Source organism: Schistocerca serialis, chromosome 3 (assembly GCF_023864345.2).
Source record: "Schistocerca serialis cubense isolate TAMUIC-IGC-003099 chromosome 3, iqSchSeri2.2, whole genome shotgun sequence".
Lineage (NCBI taxonomy): Eukaryota > Metazoa > Arthropoda > Insecta > Orthoptera > Acrididae > Schistocerca > Schistocerca serialis.
The window spans coordinates 754408304-754430240 of NC_064640.1; the positions used below are offsets into that span (position 1 = coordinate 754408304).

Below are 21937 nucleotides of genomic sequence, written 5' to 3' on the forward strand. Positions count from 1 at the left end.
AGTGCGGTGAGGCAAAGGATGTTCGGCGGCTGACGCAACGCATCATGGCCCTCCTCCGACGCACCGACGAATCCACGATCACGACGGACGCTTTATTTTTCCCTGACCCTGTCTTTTTCCCCTCACACAAAACATCGGCAATCCGATGGATTGGAGGACACGCATCACACTACGTGCTCTCGCGGAAATTGATATCGGTCATGGACTATTGGCATTATCTACTAGAACAACACGAAATCATCAGACGCCACTCTAAATATAAAACGCATTTTGCGAATTTTCTAGGCAGTATGTTTCATAACCCCCCGAAGCGGTGGGGAGTCCCAGGTTTACGTTGTTTCGAGGGATAGGATGTACTCCCAGTGAAGTGACGAGGATGTCACTTCGGCCCTATATTTATTTCCCTTCTTTTTTATATATGATTTTTCTTTTGGGACATTAAAATTAAATGAATAGATAAAATATTACTGTTACTAAAAAAAATAATTAAAAAAAAGATGGTAGAGCACTTCCCCGCGAAAGGCAAAGGTCCCGATTTCGAGTCTCGGTCGGGCACAAAAAAAAACGGGTAAAAAAAAAAAAAGTGGCAAGCGTCGGGCGTTCTAAACTGATAGTCGCCTGTTCGATTCCAACTGTGTATATATATATATATATATATATATATATATATATTACCACAGTTGGTCTAAAGTTACGAGTCTGATTGAACATCAAAGATAATTCGCTTAACATTCTACCCACCAGCAATAACAAGTATTCCAGAAACAATTCCGCAGGATAGCTCATGGCTGCGCCGCGATCATAACAGCTTACGCTCGAGCGTTTCTTCGCGCTGCAGCGGCTACCGGCCACTGGCCAGACGCCACCCGCCGCCTGATTTCCGGCGCCGCCCAGGTGAACGCGTCGCGACGCTGTCAGTGTGTGTCTCAACTGTCATTTTCGAGTTTCAAGTTCTAGTTATCATCTGGCAGCTAAGCAATGGATTTTGCAAACTTGAAAATCATGAACTACAGTTAAGCATTGTAAAATTGAGTCGTAAGTGGAAATAGGTGTAACATCTGCAACACAACGTTTACTTTTGGTACAACAGAGGGGTTAATGCAGAGGAGGCAGCTAGAAAGATTTGAATTGTGTGTGGAGCGACTGATTTTGGGAAAAATACGCCAGAAAAAGATATTCTTGTTTCAACAAAGATCGTTCTGGCATGAATGATTTTCCACATTAAGGAAGTCTCGACTACTGATATATGTGATAGATTACCATTTTACCATCATGCGACATTTGCATTCAACAAGCAAAGTTCAGAAGTCTGGTGTAGGAGTACTGCATGCTCTAATTCCAAACAACAAAAATCAACGGAGTGACTATTATTGAACGTCATCAGGTCGCTCATTGAGCATTCGTATGCAGTACTGTTACTGGTGACGTGTTATGATGCCTTTATCGTTAACTTCCTAAGAAGAAATGAAAGGCTGAGCCCCTCCAAAAGACATAAACTCGAGCAAAGAGTAGTATGAACATAATATTTTACATCTGATAGCTCCAAAAGTGTGTTTTGGGCTACGAATTCTGCCCCAAGGGCTGTGTGCAACACAGCTGTAATTTGTTGCCAACAACTGAGACACCTTTCGGTCTTAGCGTAAGAAAATCGAGCAACACAACTACATTACATGTGCTACTGTATGATAACGCACTTCTTGATTTGAGAAACAAAACTATCCAGGAGATTGAAATTAAAGTCGTCTCTCAAGCACTTGTATTGATAGAGAAGTCCTCTCTCAAGCACTTGTCCCTCTCGTCATATATTCGAAAAGATTTACCTTTCCCGCTCTTGATCGATCAACCGTCAACGCAATTCATTTCTAGACGAAAATACTCTTAAAACTGCTCTGGTATAATGATATCGTTAGAACCAGTAGGTTTCTACTGGCGTAGAATTTGTAAACAACCTTAGCATTGTCAGATCGTTTTAGATATCGTGAAAGAAAATTCTTTTGCTGATTAATTTCTCTTTGATGATTACTGTTGCGTTTAGTAAACTAATGGAAAATCCAATTAAAATATTCACTGTACTAATGCAAATTAAATTCAGCTTACTACAGAAACATCACGACGGCAGACTATCTTAATAAAGCATTAAGTATCTGTAAGACGATTGAGCCTATTTTAACACGAATTAGTAAAACATTACCGACTTTTGACTTCGAAAAGATCTGTATTTACTTCATTTCCTGTATCGTTCGCAATTATTATGAAAATGTGACATTTCATAGATAAAATTATGTATTCACAACAACAACAAATATGTCGTCATTATGAATTTGGCGGTACCGTAAGGTTTACGCTCTGACACTAAGGGTTACTGAAAGTAGCAAGGCGCATTTTGCTCGAGCGTTGTCTTGTGATTTCCTTATTGCGTTTGTATCTGCCTGCTTGTAGCTCTGCTACAAAAGAATTAAAAATCTGGCTCCCAGCGAGTCTCAAAAGGCGATCGAAAGCAGCTTGCACCTGGTAGCCAAACAAGTTTCTTGGGAACAGGCTTCTTCCTAAAGTGGGAAGACATTCTTCTGTGGTTGAATTGTTGGCAGATGTCAGTCAGACGTGTGCCGTTGGTCTAAGCGTTTCGGTGTGTTGAATTTGTACCAATTATTTTTCTACAGGTTTTTTCTGTCCCAAATAGAGAGTTGAAGTCTCCCATTAGTATTTTCACGTCATGTTGGAGAAATTTTGCTGATAGTATTTTCGAGTGTGTATCTTTCATAGGGGCTCTGAATGAGCACAGTCATAGGTCGATTGTTGATGGTTGCTATTTCTTTGACAGAGTTGATGATAGATCTGTGTTCGAGAAATGCAGTGCCGAAGATTGGTACGCCTTTCGCTACCTTTCGTTGTATTTTGCTCTTGAAGATGCCATGGTTTCCGTAATGCAAGTTTTAGTTGTCAATTAATCGTGATTCTTGAAGAGCAATGATGAGAATTTTATGGCGGACGATTTCTTTTGTGAGATTATTGAGGTTTCTTGTTTGGATCAATGTACCGATGTTTAGTTTTTAAATGAATGTTTTCTGCTTGTAGGGAAATTTACCAGAGATCTTCGATATTCTCTGCCGTGCTAACCTGGACTCCCCAGAGTGCGAAAATCCAATTGCCGCCTATCGGTGGCCAGGTTGTGTACCACCTCGGGTAAAGATACCTTTGCTTGCATTGTTCATGTTTTCTTGTGTTTCATTGGTTTGGCCTGGGTGATACCGGGACCAGACAGGACCAGAGGGTGTTGAAGCCTTTGGAAGCAAATAGTTTCAGCCAAGCTCATTGAGATAACAGACGGTGACCAGAGTAGCGGTGATTTTCACTCAGATTTGTCTGGATTTTGGGTTTAATGGATTAAGTAGCCGTTCAGGATTGTGTTAGTATTTGGTTCACCCCAAGTATTTTATTTCCTCGGTACCACCCATATGGGGGACGGTTTCCCCTATCGGCCACAGAGGATTTTTATTATTATTATTATTATTATATCATCAGCAAATCTGATATGCAGTATCTTCCCTCCACTGAAATAGATGTGTATTGTTCGATTCAATATGTCCATCAGATAAATATGGGTTATAATTACGTTACATTGCTGCTATTCGACATATTTCTCACTTTTTCTTAGACAGTTGCTAGCTGTTACTCCATCATAGGAATTTATGTGCGCAGAATTGTTGCAATACAGACGTTCAAATTATCCGATTTCTGTAATTTCATTTCGATGCAAGATCGTCCTAATCGGATTCAGCCAGTCAGTCTTAATGTGGATATCCGATTACGACTTTCATCATATGATACACTGGGCGAACCACATTCTTAATCGGACTAATGAATCCAGATCACTTATCTATGACAGGGAATGAACTCATAAACACTGTGGAAAATAATAAGTTATTTAAATATAAATATATGAACTAACGAGATAACAATGTATTTACAGGAGCAGTAAAGCAGTGCTAAATTGGTTTCAGGGTCAAGAGAGGATAAAGCTGTTGCCGTTTGTTCAACGATCACCGAATATCAACCAGATAGAGAATATGTAGGCAGAGGTAACAAGGTCATTGCCATGTGTCCCTACAAATGCAAGCGACGTTTGGACGAATATAGAAAACGTATGGTGGGAAGTAAACCATCACGCTACACTGTCGACGACTTAATGAAATCAATTCCCCTACGCCCTCGAGAAATCTTACGTAATGATCGTGGGTGGGTTGGTTACTAAAAGTATACTAGCCCACAAAGCCCATGTGGACAATTATCTGATAATCGGTCAAGCTTTGCTTTGTCGCAGCTCTTTAGCATACAACAAGTCCATTTACGTTCACTCCCCTCCTTACAATTCTTGCAATGCAAGGTAATTGAAAAATCTCATCCACTCTACGCCAACTGAGGAACTGACTGGTGCATGTGTTGTTCAACCCACAGTAGTTGTCACCCTCACTTGAATCAATAACTGTTTGTGTTTGTGTGTGTGTGTTAGCGCACATGTGTGTATTCAGCAATGACTGCCAGCTGCCACAACACTTCACAGAATCCTTGCGGCAGGCAACACAACTGTGCGTGCACTTCAGACTTCATTCAGTGAGACGTCAGGAGATGGATGAAAACGTCAAAATAACGTCGCTTTCCGAGTCGTATTCAATCCAGAATGAGGTGTTACTAAGGTAGTTGAGCGTTCTAGCAATTACACTTTTATGATTCCCATATGAGTATTTCGAAAGCCAAAAGAACCCGTTAGTGTGAAACTATCGGAAACTGCATTAATATCAAACTGCAAGAACTTGAGACAATACGTGGACTCTTCTCTTCGCTGGGTGACCTATTACTGTTATTTAGCATTCTATCCGTCCTAGTCGTAATGCAAATGGAACTTCAGAGTCGCTTTCCGCTATTCTTGATAAACATCAGCAACCTGTAACCACTGAGAGGCACAACTGCGTGATGATAATGGTTCAGGTTGTCAGTAGTTGTGGTGGTGTTATGCTGTCAAACTGCTTACGGTAACGTTAATGGTGGCGCACATAATTTAGCGCTGACTACCTACTTAAGTAAAGATAGTGTTGTGGCGTCATCGCTTGTCTTTATTTGGCCTCAGCTTGAGTAATCCGATTCAACTAACATAGTACTTCAGTCGCGGACTCCTAATACAGTATGACAGCTGAGATTATCGTGCGGGTATTATATTATTTCTGCAATGAAATGCTTAACAAATCTTACCCTCAGCTATGCAGCTGGAATGACTCATCACACAGGTACTCCATGTTGCACTTGGTTAAGTCATCAGTTCGCTGCAATCCTGCTTGTACTGTTCGTAAATACTCGTATGCTTCCGAAATGGTTCAAATGGCTCTGAGCACTATGGGACTTAACTTCTGAGGTTATCAGTCCGCTAGAACTTACAACTACTTAAACCTAACTAGCCTAAACACCTCAGACACATCCATGTCCGAGACAGGATTCGAACCTGCGACTGTAGCGCCTGGAACCGCTCGGCCATCCCGGCCTGCATACTTGTATACTGACCATTCGTTATTTGACTAAATATGAACTACAATCTGATTCGCATATATATGACATCGGCTAGCGTTGGCACAAAGTAATCACTAAGGGTTGGATGCCGTTGAAGTCCTGTTACATTGATGGCAAGACAAATGTTCGCAAATCACCTCTATTGCCTCAAAAAGAATTGCATCTTAAATATCGAAGGACCGACGACCACACTGTCACAGCGCGTTAAAATACAGCAACGACGGCAGATGAAAATTTGTGACCGACTGGGATTCGAACACAGACCTCCTGCTTACTAGACAGACGTTCTGATAACTGGACTATTATTATTTGTTTTAATGTTTGAGAAGACTTTCAGCACCAGGTAGGCGGAGGCAAAGAGGGCAGGGGTCGAAGATCTGACTCCTGGCCGCAATGCCTCTCCCATACCTGTACTGAGCAGCTGCTATTATTCCCACGTATTCCATGCTTGAACCCGTATATTCTTTTAAATTGTAGAACAAAAGTGAAGTAGTAATTTAGGTAAAATAAATTACAGATTGCCGCCTCCAGTGGAGTGCGTTCCTTGTAGAACATAACTTATAACAATGGAAAGGGTGACGGAAAAATCCATAACAACATTCATTCAGAAATATATTTATATTTTAATTTATTATGCACTGGATGCATATGAGGTCTGTAAGGAAGCCATATATTTTTCAACAAATAAAAGAAATTTCGGAGCCGGTGGGGTTTTGCCAAATTAGAACAGTTCTGATTTTAGATCCAACGTAAAAGAGTATTCCAGGAATAAAAAAAGTGAAAGAATAGTATTCCTCTTCTAATGAATAAAAGTGCCCACCTCTTTGTAGATAAAAAATTGAAAACCATTCCTTATATTTGTTATTCTTCTTCAGCTTGAAATGTTCTACTGCAATATAGAACATATACTCTACTATGTTTTGTTTTTTATGACGTAAAACACAAACTGTCCCAGAAGCCACGAATAACTGTTATTCTTTGCGGACGGGTAACATTTCCAGTCGGGTTGTAAAGCTTCAGTTATCGGTATTTGACTTTCTGCAGTTCTACTGACAGTGCTAACTTCTTCGAAGTCCAGTTCCAAATTCTGATTCTATCTTCACATGAGAAGATGTGCGCTACAGTTTCTACAAGCCGTCATTTGTCGCCGTATGGTGATAGTTTCAATTTGATTTTACATAATCGTTCCGCTGTGGGTATGGTTTCGTTTACAAAGTCGCACCATACGGCATTTACTCTAGTTGGTATAATTTTATTGTTGATATTTTTCCAGACGTTCCTCCAGTTTTTTGTAGGTTAAGTTACCGGAATTGGTTTGTGAAGACGATGTATGGTAATATAATCATAAACGGTTCTAGTGTTGGTTTGTGCTTGTGGAAGTCTTATACAGCTCCAAACGCCATAGTACTTTCGGACGTAATCGAGGCTGGCGTGCTACATTAACAGGAGCGTTCCTATCCCCAGGATCTAACGAGAGGAACAGAAGTTTCGTGATGCCTGTCTTAGTGGCGTGTATTAGTTTCAAAGCACGTCTTTAATTCCAAGTCCTCCGTTTTGCCTCTGCAAAGTCGCTGTGTCGAAGGATACTTTGATGATATTTTATTTCCACACGTACCAAGAGGCTACAGCTTATATTTTTATGTGCAGTGACCTGCAGTATCGGTAAGACTGTTCCGACGTAATATATTTTTCTAAGTATGTATGTATTTATAATCTGAACTTTGTGCAGTCGGTCTAACTATCGCATGTCATGGTCCTTCAACAAGGTTCTGATGACATTAAGTTTCCGCTCCCAATTGTTCGTGGCCTTGCGCTTGGCATTCGCCCTTAACTACAATCCGAGTTGGAGTCTCTCTTCAGTTACATCCAACCAGTGCGCACCTATTGCACTATTGCAAGAACCGAGATGCAGTATTTTGGTATTAAAATTTTGTAAATCCGGGTTCGAATCTGGTCAGGCACAAATTTTCATCTGACGCTGTTGTTCTGTTTTAATGCCCATGACAGCCTGGACATCTGACCTTCAATCTTTAATTGATTAAGAAGTCTGTCTATTTCGATTCGTAGTGTCTGTTCTTTCGGAAATGTCCTAAGAACAGACATACATGCACACACACACACACACACACACACACACACACACACACACACACCTTTATATCATAAGTGCTATTCGGAAAACGTTTGGCAACTCAGTGATAGTGCCGGACTGGAGCTGCATCAACCTACTCATTTCACTAGATATTGTTGTAATTTTCTGAACAATTCCTGTTTAATAAGTGACAGCGACAGTGTCTCTCATCGTTTACTTTGTCGGAAACCTGCTTCTTCCTGCCCTAGGCTATACTATAGCAATGAGTGATTGCTCACATTCTTGATACCTCACTGGACGTGCTACTGCAACCGTAACCAAAGATTCAAATCCCACTGGAAAAGTATGTTTCAAGTCAGATGGTTTTGCTCCTCCGCTACTGTCATTGAAAACGATCACAATGAAATTAAGTATAGGTATTCTATGAAACCCTTGAGTTCATACTGCGGTGCTGTGAAGATGAAAAAGTAGTTTTCACAATTATCAGATGACAGATGGAACTTGTCAGATTCCACTAATTATGATTGCATCATTAACTGTTGGTTCACAGGCGCTTTTCTGCCGCTTATTGTAACTGTTATTTGTATGTTAGAGCTGGAAGAATAGGAACATAAAATTTTCGCCATATGGAATGTTCGAATTCACCTTAAGTCTTCACGTTTCGAGCAAAGGCAGAATATCCATCAGGAAAGCTGACAACAATAAGCCAGGCCATGCCTGTCTTCTGGTGGATGTGCCAATGACAGTGATTGTACAGCAAAGAGGCATTGCCAACTCAACCACTAGAGAAGCTCCAAAATTGTGAATCGCGTATGGTGAATACGCTTTCAAGGTTTCGATCCGATTAAGACAGTAAAACACAAATAATTGTCGCAGTTATTAATATATGACATTTACTTTGCATTCAGTGCATCGATGTATTACAAGTAATTGCACTCTAGCCTCTAAACCTAGTTACAGAAATGTGAATAAGACTCATGGGCATATAATGAGGATCTTGCGGCCCTTGCCAACCGCAACTTTGAGATGAAGCTGCAGTCACTTCCGAGGTCACTCACAGAACACATCAGCTGGTATCCTTCCTGGCACTATAACTGAAACTTGGCAACAGCGTAGAATATGTTTGGCAACTCTGTGACCGACGAGTTACTTCCTTGATGGCACAGAACTATCCTGCTAAATTCACTTGATATTATCGTGTCATTTCAATTGAATACTGTAAGTGATTTTCTCTTGAGACGTGACGTAAGGATATCAGTTAATGCTTTTGAGTCAACGAAAGTGATTTCACACGGGAAATACAACTACTCTCGTCTCTTATGTTGCGATTTATTTGACATAGCGGCTACTGAGCCAGTAAGTACGTCAAAGACCCGCACCTGTTCGCTAGCTCCTAGGTAACGTGCTTGCATGTCAGGTGCACGCTGCCTTTGTTCGCCTTTCGACACTCGCTGAATGCAAGATTTTTAATTCTTTTGTAGCAGAACTACAAGCAGGCAGATACAAATTCAATGAGGGAATGTTAAGACAACGCTCTAGCAAAATTCGTCTTGCTACTTTTAGTAACCCTTAGTGTCAAAGCGAAAAACCTTACGGTACTGCCAAATTCATAATGCCACTTTTATTTTCTGCCGACATACTTTTTTGTTATTGTGAATACGTAATTTTATCTATGAACTGCCACATTTTCATAATACTTACGAAGCAAATCATGTGAGGTAACACTTCACCAACTTGTCGGGAAGGTGGAAAAAGCACTACCCTTTCTGGATGCTCTCTGTATCTTCCTGGATGTCGAGGGGGTTCTAGTAATACGACCTTCGAGTAAATGGTTAGAGATGAAGAACCTAGTGGTGAATGAACTCATAGATGAGCTGAATGCGAGAGACTACTCTTGAAAAGAATAAGTAGACGATTTATTCACAGTAAGACTTAGAAAATTTGATAGTATTGTTAAACCTATGTGCACTGAACATTGTGAAAAAGTATTTCAAGACAAGCCGCACGAAAATTAGTGTAGTATTATTTATGGGGAAGCATGTCCAGCACATACACTGAAAAGTTATGTTTCTCGATGAAACTCTAGAGAGGGTTGAAGTGTATCTAGAGGTAGCCCTGGATGGAAAACTATTATGAACACCTCACATAAAGAATATATTCCACTGCGAAAGATAATCTTATAAGCACTAGAAGCTGCTGTATGGTAAACTGGGGTCTAAACCCAGTACGTACTGGATATACACCTCTGCAAAAATACCAATGATAATTTATTGTCATATAATATGAACAAAGTCGAACAGAAGGTGGCTGCTAGGGAGTCTCGCAAAGTGCAGAGACTGGCCTGCTTTCACAAACAGACGGAATTAGCAGGACATCCACTCTTGGGATGGATATTAGGCTAGACATGCCCGCCTTACACCTGTGGCTTAAAATGGAGGCCACAGCAGGGACATAAAAGCTAAAAATTGTAAATAACTGGATATAGTTAGAATATACGGAATCCCAAATCAGTATGGCGATGGCTGGGGAAATGCCGACTAACTATACAGTAACTTCTAGCTGTTTCAATAAACCTTGCCATGTAACAGTTGGAAGCAGGGAGCAGTGGAAGAACGAACCACTACACCGTTCAGGAAACATAATATAGTTGTATACTGACAGGTCGAAAACAGATGAAACCACCGGGTCTGGTGTACTGCCTAGAATCTCTTTAGGGAAGATGGCCACAGTATTACATAGTATCTTCTATCAGCATGTGCGCGGAGGAGAATTAGAGTAGACCCTACAAAAATCGTAGCATCTACTGTTATTCAGACAGCCAAGCAGCTCTGAAATCTCTATCAGCCCCTGCGACCGAAGCTCGTTGCAGAATGCCATGAAGCATTTTCTTTCGGACATGTCCGAAAGAACAGACACCACACATATATCCATACACAGAGTGTTTCAGGAGGAATATTAGATATTTTAGTAGGTGGTAGTACAGACGAATTGCATTAAAAAATTCCATATAAATACGTCCACTTTTTATTTTGTACAGAGATACAGCTGTTAGTACGTAACCCTAACAAACTGAAAGCAAAGGCAACGAGGACATTCAAAGTTGATTTTCAAAAATTCCCCCACCAACTTCAATGCACATTTAACTTCTCTTGATAACACCATGTGTAGGTCGTCTTTGCGTTCTTTTATGAGGACTGCACTATTCATAATCCGAACGATCAAATCGGCTCTTGGGTTTACTTTTTCTTTGTAGACTTCGCCTTTAACCATCCCCGCAAGCAAAAATCGAAAGAGATAAGGTCCGGGGACCTTGAAGGCCAAGAAAAGTGCCCATATCCAATGATCCATCTTCCAGGAAATGTTAGGTTTCGATAATGTGTCACCTGACGACTAGAATGTGCAGGAGCCCCGTCATGCTGGAGGAACATACGCATTCTTGTAGCCAAATGAACCTCTTCCAATGACGCTGGAAGCTCATTTTCAAGGAAGTGTAGACAACTGGGTTCTGTAAGGACCAACATACGAAACGGAAATGCATTGAACCCAGCTATCTGTATGTTCAATAAAAATTGGACGCATGTTATATGTCATTATTTCAACAATTTGTCTATACTACCATCCCCTAGAATATTTACTATTCCTCCTGAAACATCCTGTATAATTATTTGGGTCTCCACGGGTCATCGAAAGTTTTCAGTGCAAGACGCACGACTTCGTCCGACCCTCGCGGGAATACAGTGTGGACGCAAGTTAGTGGAACAATGGCCGGGGGGTAACGCGCATGTGGTATGCGGCAAAAATGGGAATTCGCGTCTGACGAAGAGCGTGTGTAGATAAGTGCTGCAGAGAGGTTGACTGCTGTGTCATCATAGTATCCACCGTCGGAGGTTCGAATCCACCCTCCGGCATGGGTGTATGTGTTGTCCATAGCGTAAGTTAGTTTAAGTTAGATTAAGTAATGTGTAAGCTTAGGGACCGATGACCTAAGCAGCTTGGTCTCATAAGTTCTTACCACAAATTTACAAAATTTTAATACCAAAATACTGCACCTCGGTTCTTACAATAGTGCAATAGATGCGCACTGGTTAGATGTAACGGAAGAGAGTCTCCAACTCCGACTGTGGTTAAGGGGGAATCCCAAGCGCATGGCCACTAACAACTGGAAGCGGAACCTTGTTGAAGGACCATGACAGGACCGGACCTTCGACCCCTGCCCTCTTTGGCTCCGCCTACCTGGTGCTGAAAGTCTTCTCAAACATTAAAAAAAAAAAATAATAATAGTCCAGTTATCAGAACGTCTGTCTAGTAAGCAGGAGGTCTGTGTTCGAATCCCAGTCGGTCACAAATTTTCATCTGCCGTCGTTGCTGTATTTTAACGCGCTGTGACTGTGTGGTCGTCGGTCCTTCGATATTTAAGATGCAATTCTTTTTGAGGCAATAGAGGTGATTTGCGAACATTTGTCTTGCCATCAATGTAACAGGACTTCAACGGCATCCAACCCTTAGTGATTACTTTGTGCCAACGCTAGCCGATGTCATATATATGCGAATCAGATTGTAGTTCATATTTAGTCAAATAACGAATGGTCAGTATACAAGTATGCAGGCCGGGGTGGCCGAGCGGTTCCAGGCGCTACAGTCGCAGGTTCGAATCCTGTCTCGGACATGGATGTGTCTGAGGTGTTTAGGCTAGTTAGGTTTAAGTAGTTGTAAGTTCTAGCGGACTGATAACCTCAGAAGTTAAGTCCCATAGTGCTCAGAGCCATTTGAACCATTTCGGAAGCATACGAGTATTTACGAACAGTACAAGCAGGATTGCAGCGAACTGACGACTTAACCAAGTGCAACATGGAGTACCTGTGTAATGAGTCATTCCAGCTGCATAGCTGAGGGTAAGATTTGTTAAGCATTTCATTGCAGAAATAATATAATACCCGCACGATAATCTCAGCTGTCATACTGTATTAGGAGCCCGCGATTGTAGTACTATGTTAGTTGAATCGGATTACTCAAGCTGAGGCCAAATAAAGACAAGCGATGACGCCACAACACTATCTTTACTTAAGTAGGTAGTCAGCGCTAAATTATGTGCGCCACCATTAACGTTACCGTAAGCAGTTTGACAGCATAACACCACCACAACTACTGACAACCTGAACCATTATCATCACGCAGTTGTGCCTCTCAGTGGTTACAGGTTGCTGATGTTTATCAAGAATAGCGGAAAGCGACTCTGAAGTTCCATTTGCATTACGACTAGGACGGAGAGAATGCTAAATAACAGTAATAGGTCACCCAGCGAAGAGAAGAGTCCACGTATTGTCTCAAGTTCTTGCAGTTTGATATTAATGCAGTTTCCGATAGTTTCACACTAACGGGTTCTTTTGGCTTTCGAAATACTCATATGGGAATCATAAAAGTGTAATTGCTAGAACACTCAACTACCTTAGTAACACCTCATTCTGGATTGAATACGACTCGGAAAGCGACGTTAATTTGACGTTTTCATCCATCTCCTGACGTCTCACTGAATGAAGTCTGAAGTGCACGCACAGTTGTGTTGCCTGCCGCAAGGATTCTGTGAAGTGTTGTGGCAGCTGGCAGTCATTGCTGAATACACACATGTGCAAATATCCTCACTGCTCTAGTGGAACTCGTCTTTGTTGCATTTTTTCCATACCGTAATTAGCACTATAACATAAGGCCTGTTCTGCTGAAGAACTTGATGCCCTCAAGTCCTTAAATAAGAACCTCCTAGCGGGAGTAATACATGAAAGGAAACAGACTGTTGGACAAAAGAATGGACAGCTCCCTGCTTTTGGCGTTTCCGATAGCGCCTACGATAAGAATCTGGTGTCATATTATGCTTCAGAACTCTAAACTGGTTATTTTTTACTTCATACTAAAACAAAAGTTGTGATATGAGAAGAGGAAATGACTTATATGCTTCTCAGGAGCTTTAGTTTTTCGTGTTTATTTTTTCACTTCATATTAAAACAAGGGCGTTAATATGAGAAGAGGAAATGAAATATACGCTTACCAGATATAATATTTCCTTGTGTGCTATTACTGAATACATGAAAGCCCTCCAATTAATTTTTGTATGTTGGATATATTTTGATATCACCTCACATTCCTTTGTGAGAAGGTTCCTATTTTCTTGGGATTCAAATAGAGTGGACATTTCATCACTGGTTAATATTCTGATGACTAATGACATGATACCCGTTGCAATTGCTCAATGGCACCTGTAAGTAGGGTCTCACGTTGGTTACTATAAGAACACGCAGGCAGTGATATCAGCTCACTGCAGTCAGAGCAAAGGTGATTTCTCTCTGTTTAGGGCGAAGCGTCTGCTGCAGTGTACACGCTCAGCCAACATAAACAAATCGCGGCGGCATTGGGCACTGCTGATCGCTGCACTTGTCGCGAGCCTCGACAACAAGAGCGCACTGTCTCTGCTAACGATACTATGGAATTAATACATCTTACTTAAAGTAATACACAGGACGTGGGATAGATAAAAATTCAGTTTGTAACTTCCCATCGCATTAAAATACTTTACAGTCATATTTGGTGCAATATTTAGTGTTGGTTGTCTCTCTAATGTTAATAGTATTGATTCAGATTGTGCGTTAACACGAAAACACACACACACGCGCGCGCGCACGCACGCACACACACACACACACACACACACACACACACACACACGCGCGCGCGCGCGCCCGCGCGCTCGCGCGTGCCGAAAGCGACGTTAATTTGACGTTTTCATCCGTCTCCTGACGTCTCACTGAATGAAGTCTGAAGTGCACGCACAGTTGTGTTGCCTGCCGCAAGGATTCTGTGAAGTGTTGTGGCAGCTGGCAGTCATTGCTGAATACACACATGTGCGCTAACACACGCACACAAACACAAACAGTTATTGATTCCAGTGAGGGTGACAACTACTGTGGGTTGAACAACACATGCATCAGTCAGTTCCTAAGTTGGCGTAGAGTGGATGAGATTTTTCAATTACCTTGCATTGCAAGAATTGTAAGGAGGGGAATGAACGTAAATGGACTTGTTGTATGCTAAAGAGCTGCGACAAAGCAAAGCTTGACCGATTATCAGATAATTGTCCACATGGGCTTTGTGGGCTAGTATACTTTTAGTAACCAACCCACCCACGATCATTACGTAAGATTTCTCGAGGGCGTAGGGGAATTGATTTCATTAAGTCGTCGACAGTGTAGCGTGATGGTTTACTTCCCACCATACGTTTTCTATATTCGTCCAAAGGTCGCTTGCATTTGTAGGGACACATGGCAATGACCTTGTTACCTCTGCCTACATATTCTCTATCTGGTTGATATTCGGTGATCGTGGAACAAACGGCAACAGCTTTATCCTCTCTTGACCCTGAAACCAATTTAGCACTGCTTTACTGCTCCTGTAAATACATTGTTATCTCGTTAGTTCATATATTTATATTTAAATAACTTATTATTTTCCACAGTGTTTATGAGTTCATTCCCTGTCATAGATAAGTGATCTGGATTCATCAGTCCGATTAAGAATGTGGTTCGCCCAGTGTATCATATGATGAAAGTCGTAATCGGATATCCACATTAAGACTGACTGGCTGAATCCGATTAGGACTCATCTTGTATCGAAATGAAATTACAGAAATCGGATAATTTGAACGTCTGTATTGCAACAATTCTGCGCACATAAATTCCTATGATGGAGTAACAGCTAGCAACTGTCTAAGAAAAAGTGAGAAATATATCGAATAGCAGCAATGTAACGTAATTATAACCCATATTTATCTGATGGACATATTGAATCGAACAATACACATCTATTTCAGTGGAGGGAAGATACTGCATATCAGATTTGCTGATGATATAATAATAATAATAATTATAAAAATCCTCTGTGGCCGATAGGGGAAACCGTCCCCCATATGGGTGGTACCGAGGAAATAAAATACTTGGGGTGAACCAAATACTAACACAATCCTGAACGGCTACTTAATCCATTAAACCCAAAATCCAGACACATCTGAGTGAAAATCACCGCTACTTTGGTCACCGTCTGTTATCTCAATGAGCTTGGCTGAAACTATTTGCTTCCAAAGGCTTCAACACCCTCTGGTCCTGTCTGGTCCCGGTATCACCCAGGCCAAACCAATGAAACACAAGAAAACATGAACAATGCAAGCAAAGGTATCTTTACCCGAGGTGGTACACAACCTGGCCACCGATAGGCGGCAATTGGATTTTCGCACTCTGGGGAGTCCAGGTCAGCACGGCAGAGAATCTCGAAGATCTCTGGTAAATTTCCCTACAAGCAGAAAACATTCATTTAAAAACTAAACATCGGTACATTGATCCAAACAAGAAACCTCAATAATCTCACAAAAGAAATCGTCCTCCATAAAATTCTCATCATTGCTCTTCAAGAACCATGATTAATTGACAATTAAAATTTGCATTACGGAAACCATGGCATCTTCAAGAGCAAAATACAACGAAAGGTAGCGAAAGGCGTACCAATCTTCGGCACTGCATTTCTCGAACACAGGTCTATCATCAACTCTGTGAAAGAAATCGCATCCATCAACAATCGACTTATGACTATGCTCATTCAGAGCCCCTATAAAAGATATACACTCGAAAATACTATCAGCAAAATTCACCAACATGACGTGAAAATACTAATGGGAGACTTCAACTCTCTATTTGGGACAGAAAAAACCTGTAGAAAAATAATTGGTACAAATTCAACACACCGAAACGCTTAGACCAACGGCACACGTCTGACTAACATCTGCCAATAATTCAACCACAAAAGAATGTCTTCCCACTTTAGGAAGTAGCCTGTTCCCAAGAACCGTGTTTGGCTACCAGGTGCAAACAGCTTTCGTTCGCCTTTCGAGACTCGCTAAGAGCCAGATTTTTAATTCTTTTGTAGCAGAGCTACAAGCAGGCAGATACAAACGCAATAAGGGAATCGTAAGACAACGCTCGAGCAAAATGCGCCTTGCTACTTTCAGTAACCCTTAGTGACAGTGCGAAAACCTTACGGTACCGCCAAATTCATAATGACGACATATTTTTTGCTGTTGTGAATACATAATTTTATCTATGAAATGCCACATTTTCATAATAATTGCGAACGATACAGGAAATGAAGTAAATACAGATCGTTTCGAAGTCAAAAGTCGGTAATGTCCTACTAATTCGTGTTAAAATAGGCTCAATCGTCTTACAGATACTTGATGCTTTATTAAGATAGTCTGCCGTCGTGATGTTTCTGCAGCAAGCTGAATTTAATTTGCATTAGTAGAGTGAATATTTTAATTGGATTTTCCATTAGTTTACTAAACGCAACAGTAATCATCAAAGAGAAATTAATCAGCAAAAGAATTTTCTTTCACGATATCTAAAACGATCTGACAAAGCTAAAGTTGTTTACAAATTCTACGCCATTACAAACCTACTGGTTCCAACAATATCATTATACCAGAGCAGTTTTAAGAGTATTTTCGTCTAGAAATGAATTGCGTTGACGGTTGATCGATCAAGAGCGGGAAAGGTAAATCTTTTCGAATATATGACGAGAGGGACAAGTGCTTGAGAGAGGACTTCTCTATCAATACAAGTGCTTGAGAGACGACTTTAATTTCAATCTCCTGGATAGTTTTGTTTCTCAAATCAAGAAGTGCGTTATCATACAGTAGCACATGTAATGTAGTTGTGTTGCTCGATTTTCTTACGCTAAGACCGAAAGGTGTCTCAGTTGTTGGCAACAAATTACAGCTGTGTTGCACACAGCCCTTGGGGCAGAATTCGTAGCCCAAAACACACTTTTGGAGCTATCAGATGTAAAATATTATGTTCATACTACTCTTTGCTCGAGTTTATGTCTTTTGGAGGGGCTCAGCCTTTCATTTCTTCTTAGGAAGTTAACGATAAAGGCATCATAACACGTCACCAGTAACAGTACTGCATACGAATGCTCAATGAGTGACCTGATGACGTTCAATAATAGTCACTCCGTTGATTTTTGTTGTTTGGAATTAGAGCATGCAGTACTCCTACACCAGACTTCTGAACTTTGCTTGTTGAATGCAAATGTCGCATGATGGTAAAATGGTAATCTATTACATATATCAGTAGTCGAGACTTCCTTAATGTGGAAAATCATTCATGCCAGAACGATCTTTGTTGAAACAAGAATATCTTTTTCTGGCGTATTTTTCCCAAAATCAGTCGCTCCACACACAATTCAAATCTTTCTAGCTGCCTCCTCTGCATTCACCCCTCTGTTGTACCAAAAGTAAACGTTGTGTTGCAGATGTTACACCTATTTCCACTTACGACTCAATTTTACAATGCTTAACTGTAGTTCATGATTTTCAAGTTTGCAAAATCCATTGCTTAGCTGGCAGATGATAACTAGAACTTGAAACTCGAAAATGACAGTTGAGACACACACTGACAGCGTCGCGACGCGTTCACCTGGGCGGCGCCGGAAATCAGGCGGCGGGTGGCGTCTGGCCAGTGGCCGGTAGCCGCTGCAGCGCGAAGAAACGCTCGAGCGTAAGCTGTTATGATCGCGGCGCAGCCACGAGCTATCCTGCGGAATTGTTTCTGGAATATTTGTTAATGCTGGTGGGTAGAATGTTAAGCGAATTATCTTTGATGTTCAATCAGACTCGTAACTTTAGACCAACTGTGGTAAAAAAAATATATATATATATATACAGTTGGAATCGAACAGGCGACTATCAGTTTGGAACGCCCGATGCTTGCCACTTGATCACGGGCTCACGTAGTCCGACAAAGTCTCGGAAGTAGATAACACTTCCTCCTGACACTTCCGCATCTTACAGTGTTGCCAGATTGTGCAGATTGCCGGACTGAGAGTTGTCAGGGGCGGTCAGTTCTATTGGCCACCTTAAGTGAATGACTCGGACTTAGTGTCTCTGGTGGCCGGCCGGCGGTCAGTTTTATTGTCTAAGACTGTACACTTGGTGGCTGGTGGTCAAGCTGCACTCCAACGCTGATGTAAGTCATGGCAGTGAAGTGGTATGTGCGTGACATTGTGTGCCAATAGTACGTTTGAGTCTTAGTCAAGAAAAGCATGTATTCCTGCATCCCTGTGAACGTGGCTTTTAGCATCTTTTGAGATGGAAGTGTCCACAGCAAATTCATCACGAAGGAAAGCGTAACATATGGTCAGCGAGAATGTTGAAATAAACACCATAATTTTTAGCGACTATTGCCCTTACATTACACTATGTGATCAAACGTATCCGGAAACCCCCAAAAACAAACGTTTTTCATATTAGGTGCTTTGTGCTGCCACCTACTGCCGGGTAATCCATATCAGCGACCTCAGTAATCATTAGACATCGTTAGGGAGCAGAATTCATCTTAAGGGGTAGGGGGTGAACTTCAGGGGCGACCTACGGAGAGAGGAGTGGCAAGACTTTCGGAACAAGACTTTATCTGGTGATACTGAATTGTCCTGGCAACTGTTGGCAACTGTGTTCATCCTCTGCTAATGTTTAGTGCTCGGCCTTTCCTGCAGCATGTCGGTCTTCAGTGCCACACCAAAGTGGATACATATTTGACTAGACATTATTGTGAATGTCATCCACACACCAATTTTGTTCTCAAGCATTCTCGGGTGACCAATCGTTGATCAACCAAATTATTTGTTACTGTATTCACTTTCATGAGAGTGTTATCAATAACTATTTGTAACCAAACGTGTTTTTACATTTATGTTTGATGGTATTTCAAGTGTAGCTATTTTGTTGTATTGGTAAATTGTTTGAGTTTTTGAAATTATCATGCATCATCTGATATGACTAGTCCGCTTTACCACTTATCTGGATGCGCATGTTCATACATACATACATATACTGCACAAGCTACTGTAAAATGTGTGGCAGAGAGTTCTACCAGGTGTATTCCTCTCACATATGGATCAAGGAAAATGTGCTGTCGGCATACCTACACTCCATTACTTAATCTTAAATAATTCCAGAGAAATTAAAAGAGCTTTCTTTACCAAATTAGTGGTCTTAAATAAAAGAGAACAGCATGTCCGTTATTGTTGTACTGTTTCATTAAGGATATTAATTTCTATTAGATCAGGTGGATAGGATTTTTTGCAGAAAGGTACATATTTTCTCCAATTTTATTCTGACTACGAATATTTAGGGCCACTGAAGACTGCTAGTGTTTATAAACATTTATCTTCAATAAAATACTATTTTTACCGTGGATTTTTTTGACAAAGCGCAGTCACACTCTCAAAGCATCCAGCATGTGCTATATCTTCTCCACTATGTATTTTTCTTATTGATGCACATTAGAAAGCAGGAAGCTAAAATCTCCATTAGACAATTTGCAGAAAGTTTCATATTTTCAAAGTGCTTCTGTCAGTAAGTCTGCTAATCAGTTTCTGTCACTACACACATCAACAACAAATTTCACCAGGAATCTCAAATACCTATAAAAAGTAAATTGAGCAAGAAATTCATCTAAAAAAGTTAAAAAAATTCATCTAAAGAAGTTCACAGAGTGACTCGATGGACAGCGGTGAGCGCATATTTAGTGCAAGGCTCTTACTATCCAGAGTTTGCTCCTCAACCCCACGTCGTACATCTCGTCATTGATGCATTGGTGAGCAGTTGCTCTATGATCGCCGAACGCCGCATGTCAGGCACTTGCTGTAGACAGATCAGGGAATTACCGCAGAATTAGGTTTTAGCTTGTAGGTATTTTTCCTGTGTTTATGTGGAATTAGGTATCGTGTATGTAAAAGGTTCTTTTCTGATCACATAAGATCCGCTTTACCGTCTTGATGATTGTCAGTGATCAGCACAATAACTTTTTACCTCCTTTCCGGATAATAATGTATTTAATCTCTACAGGTGGTGTGCTCCCACAGGTGTGGCCAACAAAGTGCGTGATTTTAGTGATGCTTTGCTTTTGTGTTGGCAGCCCTCTGTTCGACGACCTGATGCAGCCGCTGTGTTCAGAATCGTCAACCGACGATGCGTGCTATGGGTGCTTCGCGCGCTACTCCAGGATGAAGCAGGTAGTGTATACAGTCTAGGAGACACGAAAATTTGCCAGCTTTGTAAAAGAAAAAAATCGTAAGATATACAACTGCCATAACTTATAGACAAAAAGTGAATCATTAAAACGCGTCTTTAAAGGGATAATAACCTAAGCTATAATTAGTATCTTATCCTTTGCGTGTTAACGAATATTTATTTACGTATTTTTTATTTATTTACCATCATATATGAGATGTGTCGTCTAGAGACTATGGAAAACTGAGCAAACTACTACAGAAAAAAGAAAAGGTACACTAATATACTACAATTGTAGGGTACAAGTTTTGTTGCTACTGACGCTTATATGAAATTAAATCAAATCTATGCATATGGTAACGGCAGACTCAAATGAATACGTCCAGTAAAATCACGGATGAACTGCTCTAGTGAACCACATCATCTGTCACTGGTTTCCCGTCACTCAAGTGTTCCTAAACAACATTAGCTACAAACATGTAACACCTAATAATCTAATAATCACCAAAAAATGGTCTCGTGTGATATTTTAACTTTCTTAATCTTATTTATAAGAGCAGCACTACAACGGTGCATCAATTTTGTATCCTGAAAACAGTCCATCCATAACGACAACTGTCTCTAAATTAGGTGGTCTTCAACATAAAAAGACAGATAAACCGAAAAGATCATATTCCAGTTCCCAGTTGTGACCACAGGTCACAGTTAAGGTCGATGAGTATCTTATAGTGTCAAGTGTACCACGAACGTATGTTTCATTCATCTAATGGACGACACTGACCTTCTAATAGGCGGACATATTACCAAAACACTCCAGTTACGGACATTGGCCTAGCAGAAAAACTATTTTTACTTACTATTATTGAGCTATCTGAGCTCTTTGCGCACATAGCCTGTCCCAGCCACTCCGTTCTGTACTCAAGTCTTTCCTTGGTATCTCAGAAACGGAATATTTCATTTCTCTTAATGTTTAAGGTGAAATATACAGTCATAGTTTCTTTAAGATAGCATAGTGAGCTGTGCTTTATAATCTTTTGAAAGCAGGACTATAACTGTGCTTTTAATTACAGACACCAGATGCATATGAAGAACTCAAAAAATGCACCACAAGGTACCTGAATGGCACAGCTTACGCAGAATGTCAGGCACTGGTGAGTCAATAGATTATTTACCTAATTGTA

General features: G+C 40.8%; 1 protein-coding gene across 1 annotated transcript in view; it reads left to right on the forward strand.

Moving 5' to 3' along the window:
* LOC126469574 (uncharacterized) overlaps positions 1-21937 on the forward strand; it is a 64998-nt gene that overhangs the window by 19471 nt on the left and 23590 nt on the right. The window contains exons 2-3 of the mRNA XM_050096693.1: positions 20662-20758; positions 21827-21907. Coding sequence (XP_049952650.1) covers positions 20662-20758; positions 21827-21907 — 178 coding nt within the window. The remainder of the gene's footprint in view (positions 1-20661; positions 20759-21826; positions 21908-21937) is intronic.